Here is an 18,837-nt window from a genome sequence, read left to right on the forward strand (position 1 = left end):
TCCTGTCTTCCTGAATGCATCTTCCATGAAGCTACAACATTAACGTTTTTCTACCTATGAATATTCACCATTAAACGGAACATTCAAATGGTTTTCCTCATCTGACTTTCTCAACGTGAGTTTATTTATTGAGTTAAACTATCTGACCCAATGCAAGTGATAAATTCAACACCACGTGGTATAGCTGTATACATCGCTGGATATAAACTTTTTTTGTCCTGTTGTTGAGTCAGAATAGTTACGGAGACTATTTCTGTGCCATATTTTAACGTTCTACTGACTGTTTCTTTTGAATTTTTCCCTTAACTTTCTATGTTGCCAAGCCAGAGAAGGTGATTGGTTGCTGAGCACAAGAGAACGCTTTCCATACATGTAGCCCAATGTTCTTGGAGAGACATTAAATGCAATCTTGGAATTGTATCATTGGATTATTATTTTATTGAATTAATTAGAACAAAACATCTAGCTGATGATAATTTTATTTCCCTGCAGATCCTTGGAGCGGTGATCCTTGGTTTCGGAATATGGATCCTCGTGGACAAGACCAGCTTCATAGCTGTTCTACGTAAGTGTTCCGGTGTCTTTGTAGCATCAAAGCAATCAAAGTGTATGTTCACCTTAAAATGAATATCCAACCTTCTGCCGACCACATCACACATATATGCGGTGACCAGGAAGACCTGAAGTCCACGCACCGCACATAGGCATCCATGTGGACCAATGTTTCTGTGGGCAGTGACTCATGTGAATGTACTATATACAGCTGTGCTCAAAAATTTCCATCCCCTGGAATGTTTGGCCTTTGTACAGACAGGTGACACACACGGGTTAAAATTAAAGGTTAATTTCCCACATCTCTGGCTTTTTAAATTGCAATTAGTGTCTGTGTGTAAATAGTCAATGAGTTTATCTCTCAGGATGCACTGAGCAGGCTAGATAGTGAGCCATAGGGAGCAGAAAAGAACTGTTAAAAGGCCTGCATAACAAGGTAATGGAACTTTATAAAGATGGAAAATTATAGGATAAGATATCCAAAGCTTTGAATATGCCAGTCAGTACTGTTCAACCACTTATTAGGAAGTGGATTATTTAGGGATCTCTTGATACTAAGCCAAGGTCTGGTAGACCAAGAAAGATTGCAGCCACAACGGCCAAAAGAATTGTTCGGGGTACAAAGAAAAACCCGCAGGTAGCCTCTGGAGAAATACAGGCTGGTCTGGAAAAAGACAGTGTGGTTGTTTCTAGGAGGACAATACAACGATAATGGGCTGCATGATCGAGTTGCCAGAAAGAAGCCTTTACTGTGCCAATGCCACAAAAAAGCCCGGTTACAATATGTCGGACAACACCTTGACATGCCTCATCCAGCTTTTTTTGTGGCATTGCCGCAGTAAAGGCTTCTTTCCGGCAACTCGACCATGCAGCTCATTTTTGTTCAAGTACCATTGTATTGTTCTCCTAGAAACAACCACACTATCTTTTTTTTCAGAGCAGCCTGTATTCTTCCTGAGGTTACCTGTGGGGGTTTTTCTTTGTATCCAAAACAATTCTTCTGGCAGTTTTTTGGTCTATCTGACCTTGGCTTGGTATCGAGAGACCCCCGAATTTTCCACTTCTTAATAAGTGTTTGAACAGTACTGGCTGGCATATTCAAAGCTTTGGATATCTTTTTATATCCTTTGCCATCTTTAAAAACTTCCATTACCTTGTTACACAGGTCGTTTGACATTTCTTTTCTGCTCCCCATGGCTCAGTGTCTAGCCTGCTCAGTTCACCCACGTGAGAGCTAACAAACTCATTGACTATTTATACACTGACACTAATTGCAATTTAAAAAGCCACAGATGTGGGAAATTAACCTTTAATTGCCATTTTAACCCGTGTGTGTCACCTTGTTTGTCTACCAAGGCCAAACATTCCAGGGGAGGGAAACTTTTGATCTGGGCCATTTGGGTGATTTCTGTTACTATGATTTTTAAAGGAGCCAAACAACTATGTGATAATATATGGCTTCATATGGTCACTACTCTTATATAAAAGATATTTTTTTGGCAGGATCAGTCAGATTTTCTATATCAATGCCAAAATTTCACGATTTCTGCCAGAGGATGCAAACCTTTGATCACAACTGTATATGTAAAGCGCTATGTAAATTGTTGGGGCCATGTAAGTACCTCAAATAAATAAAAAATAAAATAAAAATCTGCATCCTTCTTGAGCAATAGAGAGTCTTGTAACCTCTCTTAGCAGCCCCTGCTCCTTCCCTTGCTTCAGGTGTACCATTGAATTTGCCCCACATATGCCCATAGACCGATATGATAAAATCAGGAGCGGACTGACCATTTGGAAACTCGGGCACTGCCCGAGGGCCCGGGGTCAGTAGGGGGCCCCATGAGATTCCCCTGGTACCTTTTTCATAGGCTTTTTTGAGTTTGGGCAAGGACACAGGGGCCCCATGAGTTGTCAGTCCGCCCCTGGATAAAATATACACGAATTGCAATTGTTGCACCCAATGTCCTGCCCCCATGGCTCTGTGCCACGACTACTATACAGTCAGTTAGTCCTGAGTGTCATAGGGGACACTGCATGCTGCGGTTACTAAACTGAACATATGAAATAATGAGAACGCCGCATCTGCCATTGTGTGACAGCCCCACTCTGCGGACTAACAAAGAAAATCGTTTAGTGTCACTTCTGTTCCAGGATGTGAACATTTCACAAGAACGGTTCATCTGATGACCCTATTCTACCATCAGCCAGCCGTAATCTTCTTGTATCATGCATTTCCACCAAACGGTTATGACAGCGCTACACCGCGTGCATCATGTGAGAAACTGCTCAGCTGAACAATATAAAGGATATGTAAACTCAACATTTCCTGTTCCCGACATGAGCTTTGTATTGCTTTCTTTGTTTGAAATCCCTGGTGTTCCCGCCAGCCCCTCTGCTTTCCTATCAAAAACTGACCACACTAGGCATGAGAGCACAGCGTGGTCAGTTCTCTAGCCATGTAGAGAACTCGGCCTTTCCAATGATCAGATTTCTGCTGACACCCCCCCCTCCTGCACAGTAATTCACTGGGAAGGCCAATATGCTGCTGTTTCTCCTCCAGCTCTCTATGTAGCTGAGAACAGAGGGTATGTGCTCACTTTTTTCATCCTTTTTTATGTATTATATATATATATATATATATATATATATATATATATATATATATATGTATGTGTTTTGCCTTTCATTTCTATTTGAAACTGAATGGGTTCTGAGGGTTTACATATACTTTAACCGCTTCCCGACCCCCCCCCCCCCCCCATAGTAGAACTAATGCTGCAGGGCTGCACAAAATCAAGTATATATGCGTGATTTTGTATCTTGGTTAGGGGGCACACATGCGCCCTACCTGCACCAAGATTGGCAGCTACAGGTGCCGATCACCGGGTCCCAGCCGGTGATTCCCCGCTGGCACCCAGAGATCGCTGAGTATCACTGATGGGGGAGAGGTCTGTATGTAAACAACACAGATCTCTCCCCTGTTAACTCCAGCACACTGCTTTGTATTGCTCTGCATAGCACAGCAATACAAAGCAGCGTGCTTACACAGTAAAACACACACACAGCACACAGTAAAACGCACACAGTTAACCCTTTGATCGCCCCAGATGTTAACCCCTTCCTGCCCAGTGTCATTAGTAGTGTTAGCATTGATAGTCACTGGAGATGTCAGTGAGAGTTATTCAGTTCCACCCAGTGTCAGAACGCCCACCACAGTCCTGCTATAAGTCGCTGATCGCCGCCATTACTAGTATAAAAAATAAATACAAATTCCAGTATCTATACCGCCATTTGTAGACGCTGTAACTTTCACGTAAACCAAATAATTTACACAGATTGGGATTTTGGTTTTTTTGCAGAACACATTTTGGCCTAAATTTATGACAAAATTAGATTTTTTTTTTTAATTTACTGGATGTTTTATAGTAAAACGCCAAAAATGTATAGATTTTTTTTTTTTCAAAATTGGTGATTACCACCGAAAGAAAGCTTCATTTGTTGGGAAAAAGGACATAAATTTCATTTGGGTTCAGCGTTGCATGACCGCACAATTGTCAGTTAAATTAACGCAGCAACGTATCACAGAAATGGCATGGTCAGGAAGGGGGGTAAATCCTCTGAAGGGCAAGTGGTTAAGTTGAACTCCAGGCACACATAAGGCAGCTCTTTATTAATTAATATATGCAAGCAGCCAAAACAGCTGAATATAACTGGCCATCGGCCTCTTGCTGCGCAGCTGAGCTCAGACTGGGGGAGGCAGAAGCCGCACAAGTAGCCAAGCACTAAGTTTTGCTGCATTGTAAGGAGCATACAGATAGGAGGAGAGAGCAGAGTGACAGAGAGAGATGAGCTACTTCTCCTTTCACTGTCCAGTCACAGGCTAGGGGAGGGATAAGACCTCTAAGTGTTAACAGAACTGCAGCAGTGAAAAATCCCCTCCCCTGCCCTGCATGGCAGAGCTGTGTAACTCGCAGGACTGGCTGAACAAAAATGCAAATCCTTTTTTGCAGGTAGAACAGCTGCCATATGACGGGTTTAGTTTGTGAATTCATAAATGTATCCAGCAGGGCGGCAGCGACGTTCACTTGATTGATTGCTTGTTCTCCGTTTACAGAGAGCTCGTCTCATTCGATAAATGTCGGCTCCTACATCCTGATCGCCATCGGAGGGGTGACAATGGTCATGGGATTCTTGGGCTGTGTCGGAGCTGTGAATGAAATCCGATGTCTCTTGGCACTGGTGAGTACGTTGTGGGGCTTGTACATTGGCACCAATATCGATTTTTCACATGGCCATGTTCTGGATCTGTTGTATCTCATATGATTAATGTCCCGTTCACAGCTCGCGATTTGGGATCGATGTGATTCTGCCTGCGATCCCAAAATGCATTTGGGTGCCATTAGCCTTCAATGGCACCCCAAACGCAATGCGATTCTGTTGTCACGTGGTAAACCACGCCTTTTACAAATCACTTGAAGCTTGTCGCCTGAAAAGGAACAGGAGCTTCTTTTTGAGAGACAAACTCGCATAGGGCAGCCTATTCAAGTGGATGGGCTGCCCTATGCGACTTGCAGAATTGCGTGAAAACTGCGACTTGCACTAAAATCGTGGCACAACACGCTTAGGGTACCATTTATTCTTAATGGCACCCCACTTTAGGAATGGACACGCATTGTGCTGTGCGATAAACGCTCACAGAAAAAAACGCACAACACGCCATGGCCCAAAAAGTTGCGGGAGCTTCTTTGGGGAAAAAAAATGTGAGCAGGAATTTGTGTTCTCGCTACGCGAAGTGTAAATGGGGCTTTATGGTTCAACCACTTCCCACTGCACATGCAACCATTGCCAACCCCCATACCCCCCCCCCCCCCCCCGGCCTTTTGGGTGGAACTCCAAACGTGATGCGATTCTGATGCGATTGATAATCACGCCAAACTTTTCCGGCGACAAGCTCCATGCAATTTTTAAAGGCAAAGGATCAGGAACTTCTTTCCGGGAGACAAAGCGCATAGGGTGGCCCATTCCAGTGAATTGGCTGCTGTATGCGACATGCAGAATCGCCTGAAAATTGCAGTTTAAAATGGGACCTTTTATAGGTTAACTCCTTCCCGTTGAACATATGGCCATCCCCACCCCCCCAGCCTTTTGAATGGATTGCCATCTTCTCTTAAACATGTGATCTCTGTGATTGGCTGTTGGGCCCCTTTCAGAAGGGTGGCAAAGGGGCAGTAAAAAAATCAGGCGGTTGATCCCCATTTCAGTTGCCCACCTAAAGCTCACCAGGGCAGCCGGAGAGACTGGTACACATGTGTGACTTTGCAAGGTTCATAGGTGGCACCTCCCGTCAATCTCGCCCATTGAAGACAATTGGATTGCACTGCTTGTGGTGCAATATTTCAATACAAAACCCTTCTCGGGATTGAAAAAAAAAATAAAAGAACAGCCAAAAAAAACCACTTTGATCTGGTGGCTGAAAAATGCACCTGGAAACCACTGGTAGAGACTGCCACGCGGTGTGAGAATTGGCCTACCAGTGATCATAGGATCAGGTGCTTGTCCCACCACCTCCCAAATGTTGCTAGGTCACCCTGAGCTGTCAGTGACAGCGCGGTCACAGGGGGCACCTGATTGTACAAGCTCCCAGTACAAAAGAGTTACACATATATGTGACAGCATGGTGTGATGGCCCAACGCCGCGCTGCCATGTATATGTATACAGCCGGTGGGAAGGGGTTAATGGGTTTGGGTGGAGGAGAGGGTTAATGGGTTTGGGTGGAGGAGAGGGTTAATGGGTTTAGGTGGAGGAGATTATTCCATTTCTAATTTGAGATATTTTCTGCCAATGAGCATCTGTATAATGCCAGGAGTGGAAAGAAAGAATAGGCTTGGATGCCGATTATAGAACATGCACTGAAGGAGAAATAAACTCAGAATGATCAAGCTGCATGTGACCTGAAACCAGCATTCCCCTCCTCATGCATTCTCTATCATCCAGCAATGTCGTCCCTCCTCTCCCCTCCCCCTACCTCTGTTATATCGTATAACCGGATCATGAACCGTTAACCTCCTTCTCACCCACTATTGGCTGTTTTTCTTTGCCACTGATTTGCTTGTGATGATGTAACACTTGCGTTGTTTCTTTCAGTATTTCATCTTTTTGCTGATCATACTGATTGCCCAGGTGGCTGTTGGCGTCTTCATTTACTTCCAGAGAGATCAGGTAAGCAAACTATAAAAGAATAATAAATATTAACTGCTTTCAGTCCTGCAGCTCTTTAATACCCTTCCCATCCAAGGACCTTCCGGTACGTTCTATGGACTGGGAGTGGTTACAGTATCACTGTGCAAATGCTTAAAGAATTAAGTATTGGTTTCCTTTGAGGATTCTGTATCCAAATCAGTAATCAATCGTGAAACAACTCCTACATTTTGCCTCTGTGCGGGAGTTCCCTTTAACCACTCTGGAAGATTTTACCCCCTTCATAACTAGGCAATTTTTTGCTATTCAGCACTAATTTAACTGGTAATTGCTCAGTCATGCAACACTATACCCAAATAAAATTTATATATTTTTTTTTTCTTCACACAAATAGAGCTTTCTTTTGGTGGTATTTGATCACCACTTTTTTTTTTTTTTTTTTATTATAGAAGTGAAAAAAGACCAATATTTTTTGGGAAAAAAACTATATTTTCTACTTTCTGCTATTAAACAATTATAAATTTACACCAAAATGTATACTGCTACATTCACCAACTTGTCACTCCAACACTGCCTTCAAAGACCCATCAACCCCTGTCGGCTGCCACGACAAAACGCACAAACACTTCCGGACACAACAGTTGTCCTGAACACTGACAAACACAATGAACCCACATAAAACAAACACCACGAACAACAAACCAACACCAGGACAAAAACAAGGACAAAACTATAACCAACACAACAAACAGAATACAAAAACAACTCCAGGCCGGGAGAAACCACCTCCGTGATGGCACAAGCTCCGACTGACTCCGACAAGACCCAACCCCACTTTTCAATTCCTGCAAGACCACCCCACTCTGATGCGTACTCCAATCAAGTAAGTAACCACCCCCACCCCCCTAATCTTTTGCTTAGACTCCCACCCAAATTACACTCTCCGCCTCGTCTGCTGGCCCTCCCTTATAGCTTCGCTCAGTCCAGGCCTTGACTTGACTTTGATAGAAAAAAATTCCCAATAAGCGTTTGTTAATTGGTTTGTGTAAAGATATAGCGTCTAAATACTATGGTATGCTGGCATTTTCTATATTTTTTTTTTTAATTATTATTATTATTATTATACAGGATTTACATTTTGGTGTAAATCATAAATTTACATCAAAATGTATTCTGCTACATGACTTTGGTCGAAAAAAATTCCCAATAAGCGTATGTTAATTGGTTTGTGTAAAGATATAGCGTCTAAATACTATGGTATGCTGGCATTTTCTATATTTTTTTTTTATTATTATACATGATTTACATTTTGGTGTAAATCATAAATTTACATCAAAATGTATTCTGCTACATGACTTTGGTCGAAAAAAATTCCCAATTAGCGTATGTTAATTGGTTTGGGTAGAGTTATAGCGTCCAAATACTGTGGTATGCTGGCATTTTCTATATTTGTTTTTTTTTTAATTATTTTTATACATGATTTACATTTTGGTGTAGATCATAAATTTACACAAAAATGTATTCTGCTACAAAACTTTGGTACAAAAAAAATTCCCAATAAGCGCATGTTAGTTGGTTTGTGTAAAGATATAGCGCCTAAACACTATGGTATGCTGGCATTTCTATATTTTTAATTTTTTTTTTATTATTATTATTATTATACAGGATTTACATTTTGGTGTAAATCATAAATTTACACCAAAATGTATTCTGCTATATGACTGGTAGAAAACAAATTCCCAATAAGCGTTTGTTAATTGGTTTGTGTAGAGTTATAGCGTCTAAATACTATGGTATGCTGGCATTTCTATATTTTTTATTTTTTTTTATTATTATTATACAGGATTTACATTTTGGTGTAAATCATAAATTTACACCAAAATGTATTCTGCTACATGACTTTGGTCGAAAAAAATTCCCAATAAGCGCATGTTAATTGGTTTGTGTAAAGATATAGTGTCTAAATACTATGGTATGCTGGCATTTTCTATATTTTTTTTTTATTATTATACATGATTTACATTTTGGTGTAAATCATAAATTTACACCAAAATCTATTCTGCTACATGACTTTGGTCGAAAAAAATTCCCAATTAGCGTATGTTAATTGGTTTGGGTAGAGTTATAGCGTCCAAATACTATGGTATGCTGGCATTTTCTATATTTGTTTTTTTTTAATTATTTTTATACATGATTTACATTTTGGTGTAAATCATAAATTTACACAAAAATGTATTCTGCTACAAAACTTTGGTACAAAAAAAATTCCCAATAAGCGCATGTTAGTTGGTTTTGTAAAGATATAGCGCCTAAACACTATGGTATGCTGGCATTTCTATATTTTTAATTTTTTTTTTTATTATTATTATTATTATTATTATACAGGATTTACATTTTGGTGTAAATCATAAATTTACACCAAAATGTATTCTGCTATATGACTGGTAGAAAAAAAATTACCAATAAGCGTTTGTTAACTGGTTTGTGTAGAGTTATAGCGTCTAAATACTATGGTATGCTGGCATTTCTATATTTTTTATTTTTTTTTATTATTATTATACAGGATTTACATTTTGGTGTAAATCATAAATTTACACCAAAATGTATACTGCTACATGACTTTGGTAGAAAAAAATTCCCAATAAGCGCATGTTAATTGGTTTGTGTAACGTTATAGCGTCTAAATACTATGGTATGCTGGCATTTCTATATTTTTAATTTTTTTTAATTATTATTATTATTATACAGGATTTATATGGCGCCAACAGTTTGCTCAGCGCTTTACAATATACAGGGAGACAATACAGCAACAATACAGTTCAATACAAGAGGGTTAGAGGGCCCTGATCCTGGGAGCTTACAATCTAAGAGGGAGGGGCTAGTGGTACAAAAGGTAATAACTGTGGGGGATGGACTGGTAGGAGGAGTAGAAGATTCTGGTATTAGCTGAAGGCAGGATAGGCTTCCCTGAAGAGAGGTTTTCAGAGATCGCCTAAAAGTGGGCAGAGTAGGCGATAGTCTGATAAATTGGGGTAGAGAGTTCCAGAGAATGGGGGAAGCTCTGGAGAAGTCCTGGAGATGAGCATGGGAGAAGGAGACAAGGGAGCTAGAGAGCAGGAGAGAGCTAGTAATAGCGGTGATCAGCAGCTGTTATAGTGTGGCAGGCGCTCTGATGCTGGGTCGGAACTGACTAAATGACGCTGACATCTTCAGTGACACTGTCAATACTATGCACTGTCACTGTGCTAAGGACATTGGTTGGCAAGGGGTTAACATTTAGGGTCAATCAAAGGGTTAACTGTGTGCCTAACAATGTTAACTGTGTACTGTGTTCTGTTTATACTAAGCAATGTGCTGGTTTGTATTCCCTGCTTTGCAAGGAGAAAAAAATGGCACATTGCTGCTGCCTGTAGAGAGCCCAGTTTTGTTGTGTACCTACACAGGGCTCTCTTCTATCATTCATTCAGCCAATCCTGGCCATAAATTGATTGGCTTGTGCTGTAATGAATGATAGCACAGCCGGGGCGCTGGACGCACGTACCCTGTACCTGGGAGAGCCAGATCACGCACATAAACATGATCCAGCACAGGGGGCATATATCTACAGTATTAGGTGGTCCCTAACTAGCTAATATTGACTGGTCACTGCTTCTCCCTCTCCTTGTATAGGGTGACTGGTCTGGTCTCCACCCCCTCCGGTAGTTTTCTGTAGGTGGCCTGTAGTGGGTGGGGCCTACCACAGCTTTGCTTTCTGCACAGACTGCGCATCCCATGATGATGTAAGCACCACTTTTACAAAATAATATCTGGGTTTGCAATGGCATTTGGTGCACACAAAGTGGATTTATATCCTTATGGCAATTTAGACATAAATATATTGAAATTGACATTCTTGTCCCCGAAGTTCTACTTTAAATCCTGGTTGTGACAATATCCCGCACTTTGCTAGTTCATTTCTACTTTTAGCAGAAAATACCTAAAAGTTTTCGGAAAAACTCCTGCTAGAGACAGCAGATTAATGTCCTTGTTTATTGCAGCGGCTTCCTCCACCAAAACAATAGGTGGTATATATACGATGTCAAGAGTTCTTTGTACTATGATATGATCTCATGGGACCTGCCATTGTCAGAGCGAGAGGGGAAGCTGCCTGTAGTAGACTGTAAAATAGGAACAGGATCATTTTGCGTTTCTTTTTTTGTTTGTGTGGATTATCATGTGGGTCTAAGTCACGTTGGAACTTGATTAACCACTTCCTCACATGATGGCTACAGCGCGGTCGACCAGTTCTGGGAGGGCGTCATGTGACATCCCCCCCAGAAGGGGCCCCCGGTAGTGCGCACCTGGCGCTGTCTTTGATCGCTGTATCCTTTGACACAACTGATCACATGACATGGTAAAAGGCCAATCACAGCGGCCGTTTACCACATTGTCAGCTGTGTCCAATCACAGCTGATCACTGCCTAAATACACTTGCCGGTTATCGGCAGTACTTTCCTTACGCTGTCGCGGTGTGAGGAAAGTACTGCCAATAATTGGCAACTGTCAGAGGAGACATCTGCATTGATAATCAGGGCACTGATTGTCAGTGCAACCCCAAAAGTGCCTAGCAGTGTTGCCAATCTGTGCCCATCAGTGCCACCAGTGCTGTCTATCAGTGCCCATCATTGCCGCCTGTCAGTGCCCATCAGTACCGCTTATCAGTGCCTTCTCATCAATACACACCAGTGCCACCTCATCAGTGCAGCCCATCATTGCTGCCTATCAGTGCCCATCATTGCCGCCTGTCAGTGCCCATCAATACCGCTTATCAGTGCCTCCTCATCAATGCCCACCAGTGCCACCTCATCAGTGCAGCCTATCATTGCTGCCTATCAGTGCCCATCATTGCCGCCTGTCAGTGCCCATCAGTACCGCTTTTCAGTGCCTCCTCATCAATACCTACCAGTGCAGCCTGTCAGTGCTTCCTATCCATGCAGCCTCATCAGTGCTCACCAGTGCCGCCTCATTAGTGCCCATCAGTACCGCTTATCAGTGCCTCCTTAACAATACCCACCAGTGCCACCTCATCAGTGCAGCCTATCATTGCCGCCTATCAGTGCCCATCATTACCGCCTGTCAGTGCCTCCTCATCAATACCCACCAGTGCCACCTCATCAGTGCAGCCTATCATTGCCGCCTATCAGTGCCCATCATTACCGCCTGTCAGTGCCCATCAGTGCCTCCTCATCAATACCCACCAGTGCCACCTCATCAGTGCAGCCTATCATTGCTGCCTCTCAGTGCCCATCATTGCCGCCTGTCAGTGCCCATCAGTGCCTCCTCATCAATGCCCACCAGTGCAGCCTGTCAGTGCTTCCTATCCATGCAGCCTCATCAGTGCTCACCAGTGCCGCCTCATCAGTGCCCATCAGCGTTGCCTATCATTGCCGCCTCATCAACGCACATCAGTTAAGGAGAAAAATTGCCTGTTTGCAAAATTTTATAAAAGAAACAAAACTTTTTTTTTTCTCAACATTTTCAGATTTTTTCATTTATAGTGCAAAAAATGAAACCCCCAGCGGTGATTAAATACCACCAAAGTAAAGCTTGATTTGTGTGAAAAAAAAAAAAAAAAGGATAAAAATTTCCTATGGGTACGGTGTTGCATGACCGCGCAATTGTCATTCAAAGTGCGACAGTGCCGAAAGCTGAAAATTGGCCTGGGCAGGAAGGGGGTGAAAGTGCCCGGTAGGCGAGGGGTTAATAAACTCAGAGTAAAGCACACATTCAGCGTGAACCTATCACTCTACAGAAGCTGTTTAAAGGTTTAGTCCACCTTTTGCACCATGTATTTTGTTACACCCATATTTAAGGTGTAACATGGTTGCATACCCCAAATCTACACCCTTTCCTGAATCACAGGGTGCGTCTGCATTGAAGAATCCTGTTCTATTTGTAACAGCATAGCCTGCGTCATCAAGGTCCAGGATCTGTCTATGGCGAATACTACATGTCCCATGTGCCACCATAACAAACAGACTCTGTAGAGTGCGCCAACTACAGGGCAGTGACGTTACTGCATTCATAGTCCAGCCACACTGCCTCCAGTCCCATTACATAGGATCTATACCTGGACCTGGGGCTGGGAGTAAACACTGCAAGATCCTGTGCGCTGCAACTGATTGAAGAAGACTTCTCTAGAACATTGCACCCACAAACTCTGGCTTGCAGGACAGGTACCCCCTGCTTGCCTTTATCCAGCCCTTGGGGTACTATTACGGTCACCGATGCGATACAAGGCACCATTTCTTTCACTGACAGCAAAGATGGGGCTCTATTCTTCGATGGGATGCTATTCCTTCCACTACCACAAATGATGGGGCACTAATCCTCCCTCTGACACCAATGATGAGGCACTATTCTTTCCATTGACACCATAGACGGGGCACCAGTCTTTGCACTGACACCAAAGTTGGGGCACTATACCTTCCATTGACATCAACAATAGGGCAATATTCCCCCCTTTGACACCAATAATGGGTCAATATACCTTCTATTGACACCAATGATGGGACACCATTCCTCTCACTAACACCAATGATGGGGCACTGTGTCTTCCCTTGACACTAACAATGGGGCACCATTCCAACCACTGACACCAATGATGGGGCACTATTCCTCCCTCTGACACCAATGATAGGGCATATCCCTGCCACTGACCGCAACGATGAGGAACTATTCCTCTCACCAACACCAAAGATGGGCCACTATTCCTCCCACTGACACCAATGACGGGGCAATATTTCTTCCACTGACAACAATGATGGAGCACTATTCCTCCCACTGACACCATTGATGGGACACTATTCATCCCTCTGACACCAATGATAGGGCATATCCCTGCCACTGACAGCAACAATGAGGAACTATTCCTCCCCGCAACACCGAAGATGGGCCACTATTCCTCCCCCTGACACCAATGATGGGCCACTATTCCTCCCCCTGACACCAATGATAGGGCATTATTTCTTCCACTGACACCAATGATGGGGCACTATTCCTCCCACTGACACCAATGATGGGCATTATTTCTTCCACTGACACCAATGATGGGGCGCTATTCCTCCCACTGACACCAGTGATGGGGCACTATTCCTCCCACTGACACCAATGATGGGGCACTATTCCTTCCACTGACACCATTGATGGGCATTATGTCTTCCACTGACACCAGTGATGGGGCGCTATTCCTTCCACTGACACCATTGATGGGCATTGTGTCTTCCACTGACACCAGTGATGGGGCGCTATTCCTCCCACTGACACCAGTGATGGGGCACTATTCCTCCCACTGACACCAGTGATGGGACACTATTCCTCCCACTGACACCAGTGATGGGGCACTATTCCTCCCACTGACACCAGTGATGGGGCACTATTCCTCCCACTGACACCAATGATGGGGCACTATTCCTCCCACTGATACCAATGATGGGGCACTATTCCTTCCACTGACACCAATGATGGGCATTATTTCTTCCACTGACACCAGTGATGGGGCACTAATCCTCCCAATGACACCAGTGATGGGGTTTCTTCTTACTGATTGCAAGTGCGCTGTAATTTTTTTAGTTTCACTGACGCTGGGGCGTTTTCTACTCACTTTTGCCACAGTCCGACACCCCTAAAGTCTAAAGCATAGTAAACTGGTTCTTTTTTGGGGAAAGTTTGGAGACCCCTGTTTTACAGGCTTCAGTGCAAAAGGATTGATAAGTGCACATTGATTATAAAATCCGTGTTGATGTATTTACTACTTTTTTCTTTTGTACTTTTTTTTTACTTTTTTTTTCTTTTGTAAAAAGTGGACTATCACTTTAACTACACTCACCAGAAAGACCGCCCCCATAGGGCATTAGAACATGCCTTTATATTTTAGCTTCATTTGTGCCCTAAAGAAAATGTTGACGTCTTCTGTAGAAAAATGTGTTTTGGCTCCTTTAGGTTCCGCTTTCTAGCCTTCCCTGTTGGCCGCAGCACATCGTATTGAAGGACCAATAGGGAGACTTGGGGCCGGTAGAGGGTGGGGACAGACTTTTTCAGTTGAAGTCCAGTTTTGCATATAACCTTGGTATGGGACCAGTTTCAGTTTCGGTGTCCTCTTCTACTTGACGACAAATAACAAAAAAAATAATGTTCCTCATTTGCTTTGTCTTTTTCTTTCAGCTTAAAAATGAGATGTCCACCATCATTGACGAGCTGATTGTGACCTACAACCCGGAGGACAATGTGAACAGCAATGCGGAGATCACATGGGACTATATCCAGCACACTGTGAGTGTAGAAGAAGTGCCTCACTGACTGACATTTCCATTAATAGACTAATCTGCTCAGTGTGTCCACATCACTACTGTTATATGGATAATTCAGAGAGGCTGCCTATGGTCTCTTCTCTTGATGCAATGGTGGGACTCTGATGGGTAACCTGATGCAATGGTGGGACTCTGATGGGGGCCCTGATGCAATGATGGGACTCTCATGGGGACCCTGTTGCAATGGTTTGCCTCTGATGGGGACCCTGTTGCAATGGTTTGCCTCTGATGGGGACCCTGTTGCAATGGTTTGACTCTGGTGGGGACCCTGTTGCAATGGTTTGACTCTGATGGGCACCCTATTGCAATGGTTTGACTCTGATGGGGATCCTATTGCAATGGTTTGACTCTGATGGGGATCCTATTGCAATGGTTTGACTCTGATGGGGATCCTATTGCAATGGTTTGACTCTGATGGGGACCCTGTTGCAATGGTTTGACTCTGGTAGGGACCCTGCTGCAATGGTTTGACTCTGGTGGGGACCCTGTCGCAATGGTTTGACTCTGGTGGGGACCCTGATGCAATGCTGGGACTCTGATGGGGACCTTGATGCAATGGTGGGACTCTGATGGGGACCTTGATGCAATGGTGGGACTCTGATGGGGACCTTGATGCAATGGAGGGACTCTGATGGGGACCCTGATGCAATGGTGGGACACAGATGGAGACCCTGATGCAAGAGTGGGACTTTGATGGGGACCCTGATGCAAGAGCGGGACTTTGGTGGGGACTCTGTTGCAATGGCGGGACTCTGATGGGGACCCTGATGCAATGGTTTGCTTCTGATGGGGACCCTGATGCAATGGTTTGCTTCTGATGGGGACCCTGTTGCAATGGTTTGACCCTGGTGGGGACCCTGTTGCAATGGTTTGACTCTGCTGGGGACCCTGATGCATTAGCTGGACTCTGCTGGGTACCCCGATGCAATGATGGGGACCCTGATGCAATGGCGGGACTCTGATGGGGACTGAGATGCATTGGTGGGGCTCTGATGGGGACACTGATGTTAGGTACGGCTCTGATGCAATGGTGGGACTCTGAGGGGAACCCTTATACAAGGGTGGGACTCTGATGTCAACCCTGATGCAAGGAGGGACCTGATGGAGATCCTGTTGCAAATGGGGCTCTGATGAGGACCCTGATGTAATGGGGTTCCATCATACTAAACTCTAAGGCATATTTTGTATTTTGTGTACAGTCCCCCTGTTATGTAAACATTAGGCACAATATATGAATGATTTATTTTACTTTATTAACCATTCTGTTTCTTTTTGATTACAGCTCCAGTGTTGCGGCTGGAAAGGTTACCAGAACTGGACCAAGAACCCGAGCGTGAGCAACCACACGGACACCTTCCCCTGTTCTTGTGTTCAGAATTCCAACAGCTCATACGGTTTCTGTAACGCCACCGCATCAAACTTGTATCAGAGTGTAAGTGACCGCATACCCTCCTCAAGCAGAGACAGACATGGCAAGCCTGCTGACCACACAACTGCAGAAGGGCTGTTAAGGACTGGGGGCCCATTTAGTCACTAGTTACACCTCTGCAATTTCAGCGTGATTTCATTTGCGATTTCTGAAGACTTTATTGCTGCTTATGAAGATTTTCAACTATTTCTTGCAATTTGCAGTGCGATTACCATTATATTCTATGTACCGTATTTTTCGCTCCATAAGACGCACCTAGGTTTTAGAGGAGAAAAACAAGAAAAAAAATATTCTGAACCAATGGACTGCAGATACAGTACAGGGGATGACCAGAGACTGCGGACACAGTACAGGAGATGACCAGAGACTGCGGACACGGTACAGGAGATGACCAGAGACTGCGGACACGGTAGAGGAGATGACCAGAGACTGCAGACACAGTACAGGAGATGACCAGAGACTGCGGACACAGTACAGGGGATGACCAGAGACTGCGGACACGATACAGGAGATGACCAGAGACTGCGGACACGGTACAGGAGATGACCAGAGACTGCGGACACGGTACAGGAGATGACCAGAGACTGCGGACACAGTACAGGGGATGACCAGAGACTGCGGACACAGTACAGGGGATGACCAGAGACTGCGGACACAGTACAGGGGATGACCAGAGACTGCGGACACAGTACAGGGGATGACCAGAGACTGCGGACACAGTACAGGGGATGACCAGAGACTGCGGACACAGTACAGGGGATGACCAGAGACTGTGGACACAGTACAGGGGATGACCAGAGACTGCGGACACCGTACAGGGAATGACCAGAGACTGCGGACACAGTACAGGGGATGACCAGAGACTGCGGACACAGTACAGGGGATGACCAGAGACTGCGGACACAGTACAGGGGATGACCAGAGACTGCGGACACAGTACAGGGATGACCAGAGACTGCGGACACTGTACAGGGGATGACCAGAGACTGCGGACACAGTACAGGGAATGACCAGAGACTGCGGACACAGTGCAGGAGATGACCAGAGACTGTGGACACAGTGCAGGGGATGACCAGAGACTGCAGACAGTAAAAGAGATTACCAGAGACTGCGGACCTTTGGGGAGGGAGGGGGAATGGGTACCTGAATTTGACAGGTACCCGCTCCCACTTCCGCGGAGTTGTCCTTCCTTCTTCCCGTGGCGGCTTCTGTGACAGCCGGGTGCCCACTGCGCATGCGCGACAAGCGCCGCGCTTTGTGAATGGCCCGGAGCCTTCTGGGACCTGTCATGTGTCCCAGAAGACACCGGACCATTCACAAAGCGCGGCGCTTCTCATTCATGCGCAGTGGGCACCCGGCTGTCACAGAAGCCGCCACGGGAAGACTGCAGCGCTGCAGCGAGGAACAGGTAAGGTCCTGCAGGAGAGAAGAGCTGAGCGGCCGCCCCGATATTCTGACATGGTGGCGGCAGAAATACCGGACCGGCCACTTTACATTCGCTCCATAAGACGCACTGACATTTTCCCCCCTTTTTTGGGGGGAACAAAGTGCGTCTTATGGAGCGAAAAATACGGTATATGAAATCGCAACAAAACCGAAAAATAATGCACAAGCTACTTTAGAAATCACGCTGCAGCAAATCGCACATGTTAAGACCCGGACATTCACATTCGTTAGAATCGATTTCAGGTGCAATTTCAATTTACAAATCACGCCTGAAATCGCACAGGTATGACCGGGCACTTATACTAGATGTGGGATAAATTGGGTGTTGGTATCAGGGGCGGACTGACAACTCATGGGGCCCCCGGGCAATAGGGGATCATGGGGCCCCTGTGTCCTTGCCCAAACTCAAAAAAAGCCTATGAAAAAGGTACCAGGGGCATCTCATGGGGCCCCCTACTGACCCCGGGCCCTCAGGCAGTGCCCGAGTTTACAAATGGTCAGTCCGCCCCTGGTTGGGACCTCACGGTCACATAGATCTGGTCGTGGCTTTTTTCTATATTGCGATCAGTTGATACATCAGGAATAATGCTGGATTTACATCTTCTGAATTGCAGTCAAAAACGCACTTGAAGTCACATGCATTGGGTGGAATTTAAAAAAGCAAATACGGCAAGAAACCAGGGTTCCCTGTTTGCTTTTAACGCTGATAAACGCAGCAAAATGCAGCAAACCGGCATTTTTGGGGCGTTTATTGAGCAATTTTTTTGTGTGAAAAAAAGCTAAAAAACACAAGTGTGGAACAGGGGTGGACTGACAACTCATGGGGCCCCCGGGCAATAGGGGATCATGGGGCCCCTGTGTCC

The 18,837-nt window shown here is 44.7% G+C and overlaps 1 protein-coding gene across 1 annotated transcript in view; it reads left to right on the forward strand.

The window, feature by feature from the left end:
* The window catches only part of CD82 (CD82 molecule), a 130,911-nt gene that overhangs the window by 101,473 nt on the left and 10,601 nt on the right, over window positions 1-18,837 (forward strand). The window contains exons 3-7 of the mRNA XM_089659413.1: window positions 493-565; window positions 4,667-4,791; window positions 6,698-6,772; window positions 14,954-15,061; window positions 16,382-16,531. Of these exons, the coding sequence (XP_089515539.1) occupies window positions 493-565; window positions 4,667-4,791; window positions 6,698-6,772; window positions 14,954-15,061; window positions 16,382-16,531 (531 nt within the window). The remainder of the gene's footprint in view (window positions 1-492; window positions 566-4,666; window positions 4,792-6,697; window positions 6,773-14,953; window positions 15,062-16,381; window positions 16,532-18,837) is intronic.

This window comes from Staurois parvus, unplaced genomic scaffold (assembly GCF_062004578.1).
Source record: "Staurois parvus isolate SC_StPar_1 unplaced genomic scaffold, SC_StPar_1.0 ptg001155l, whole genome shotgun sequence".
NCBI classification, from domain to species: Eukaryota; Metazoa; Chordata; class Amphibia; order Anura; family Ranidae; genus Staurois; species Staurois parvus.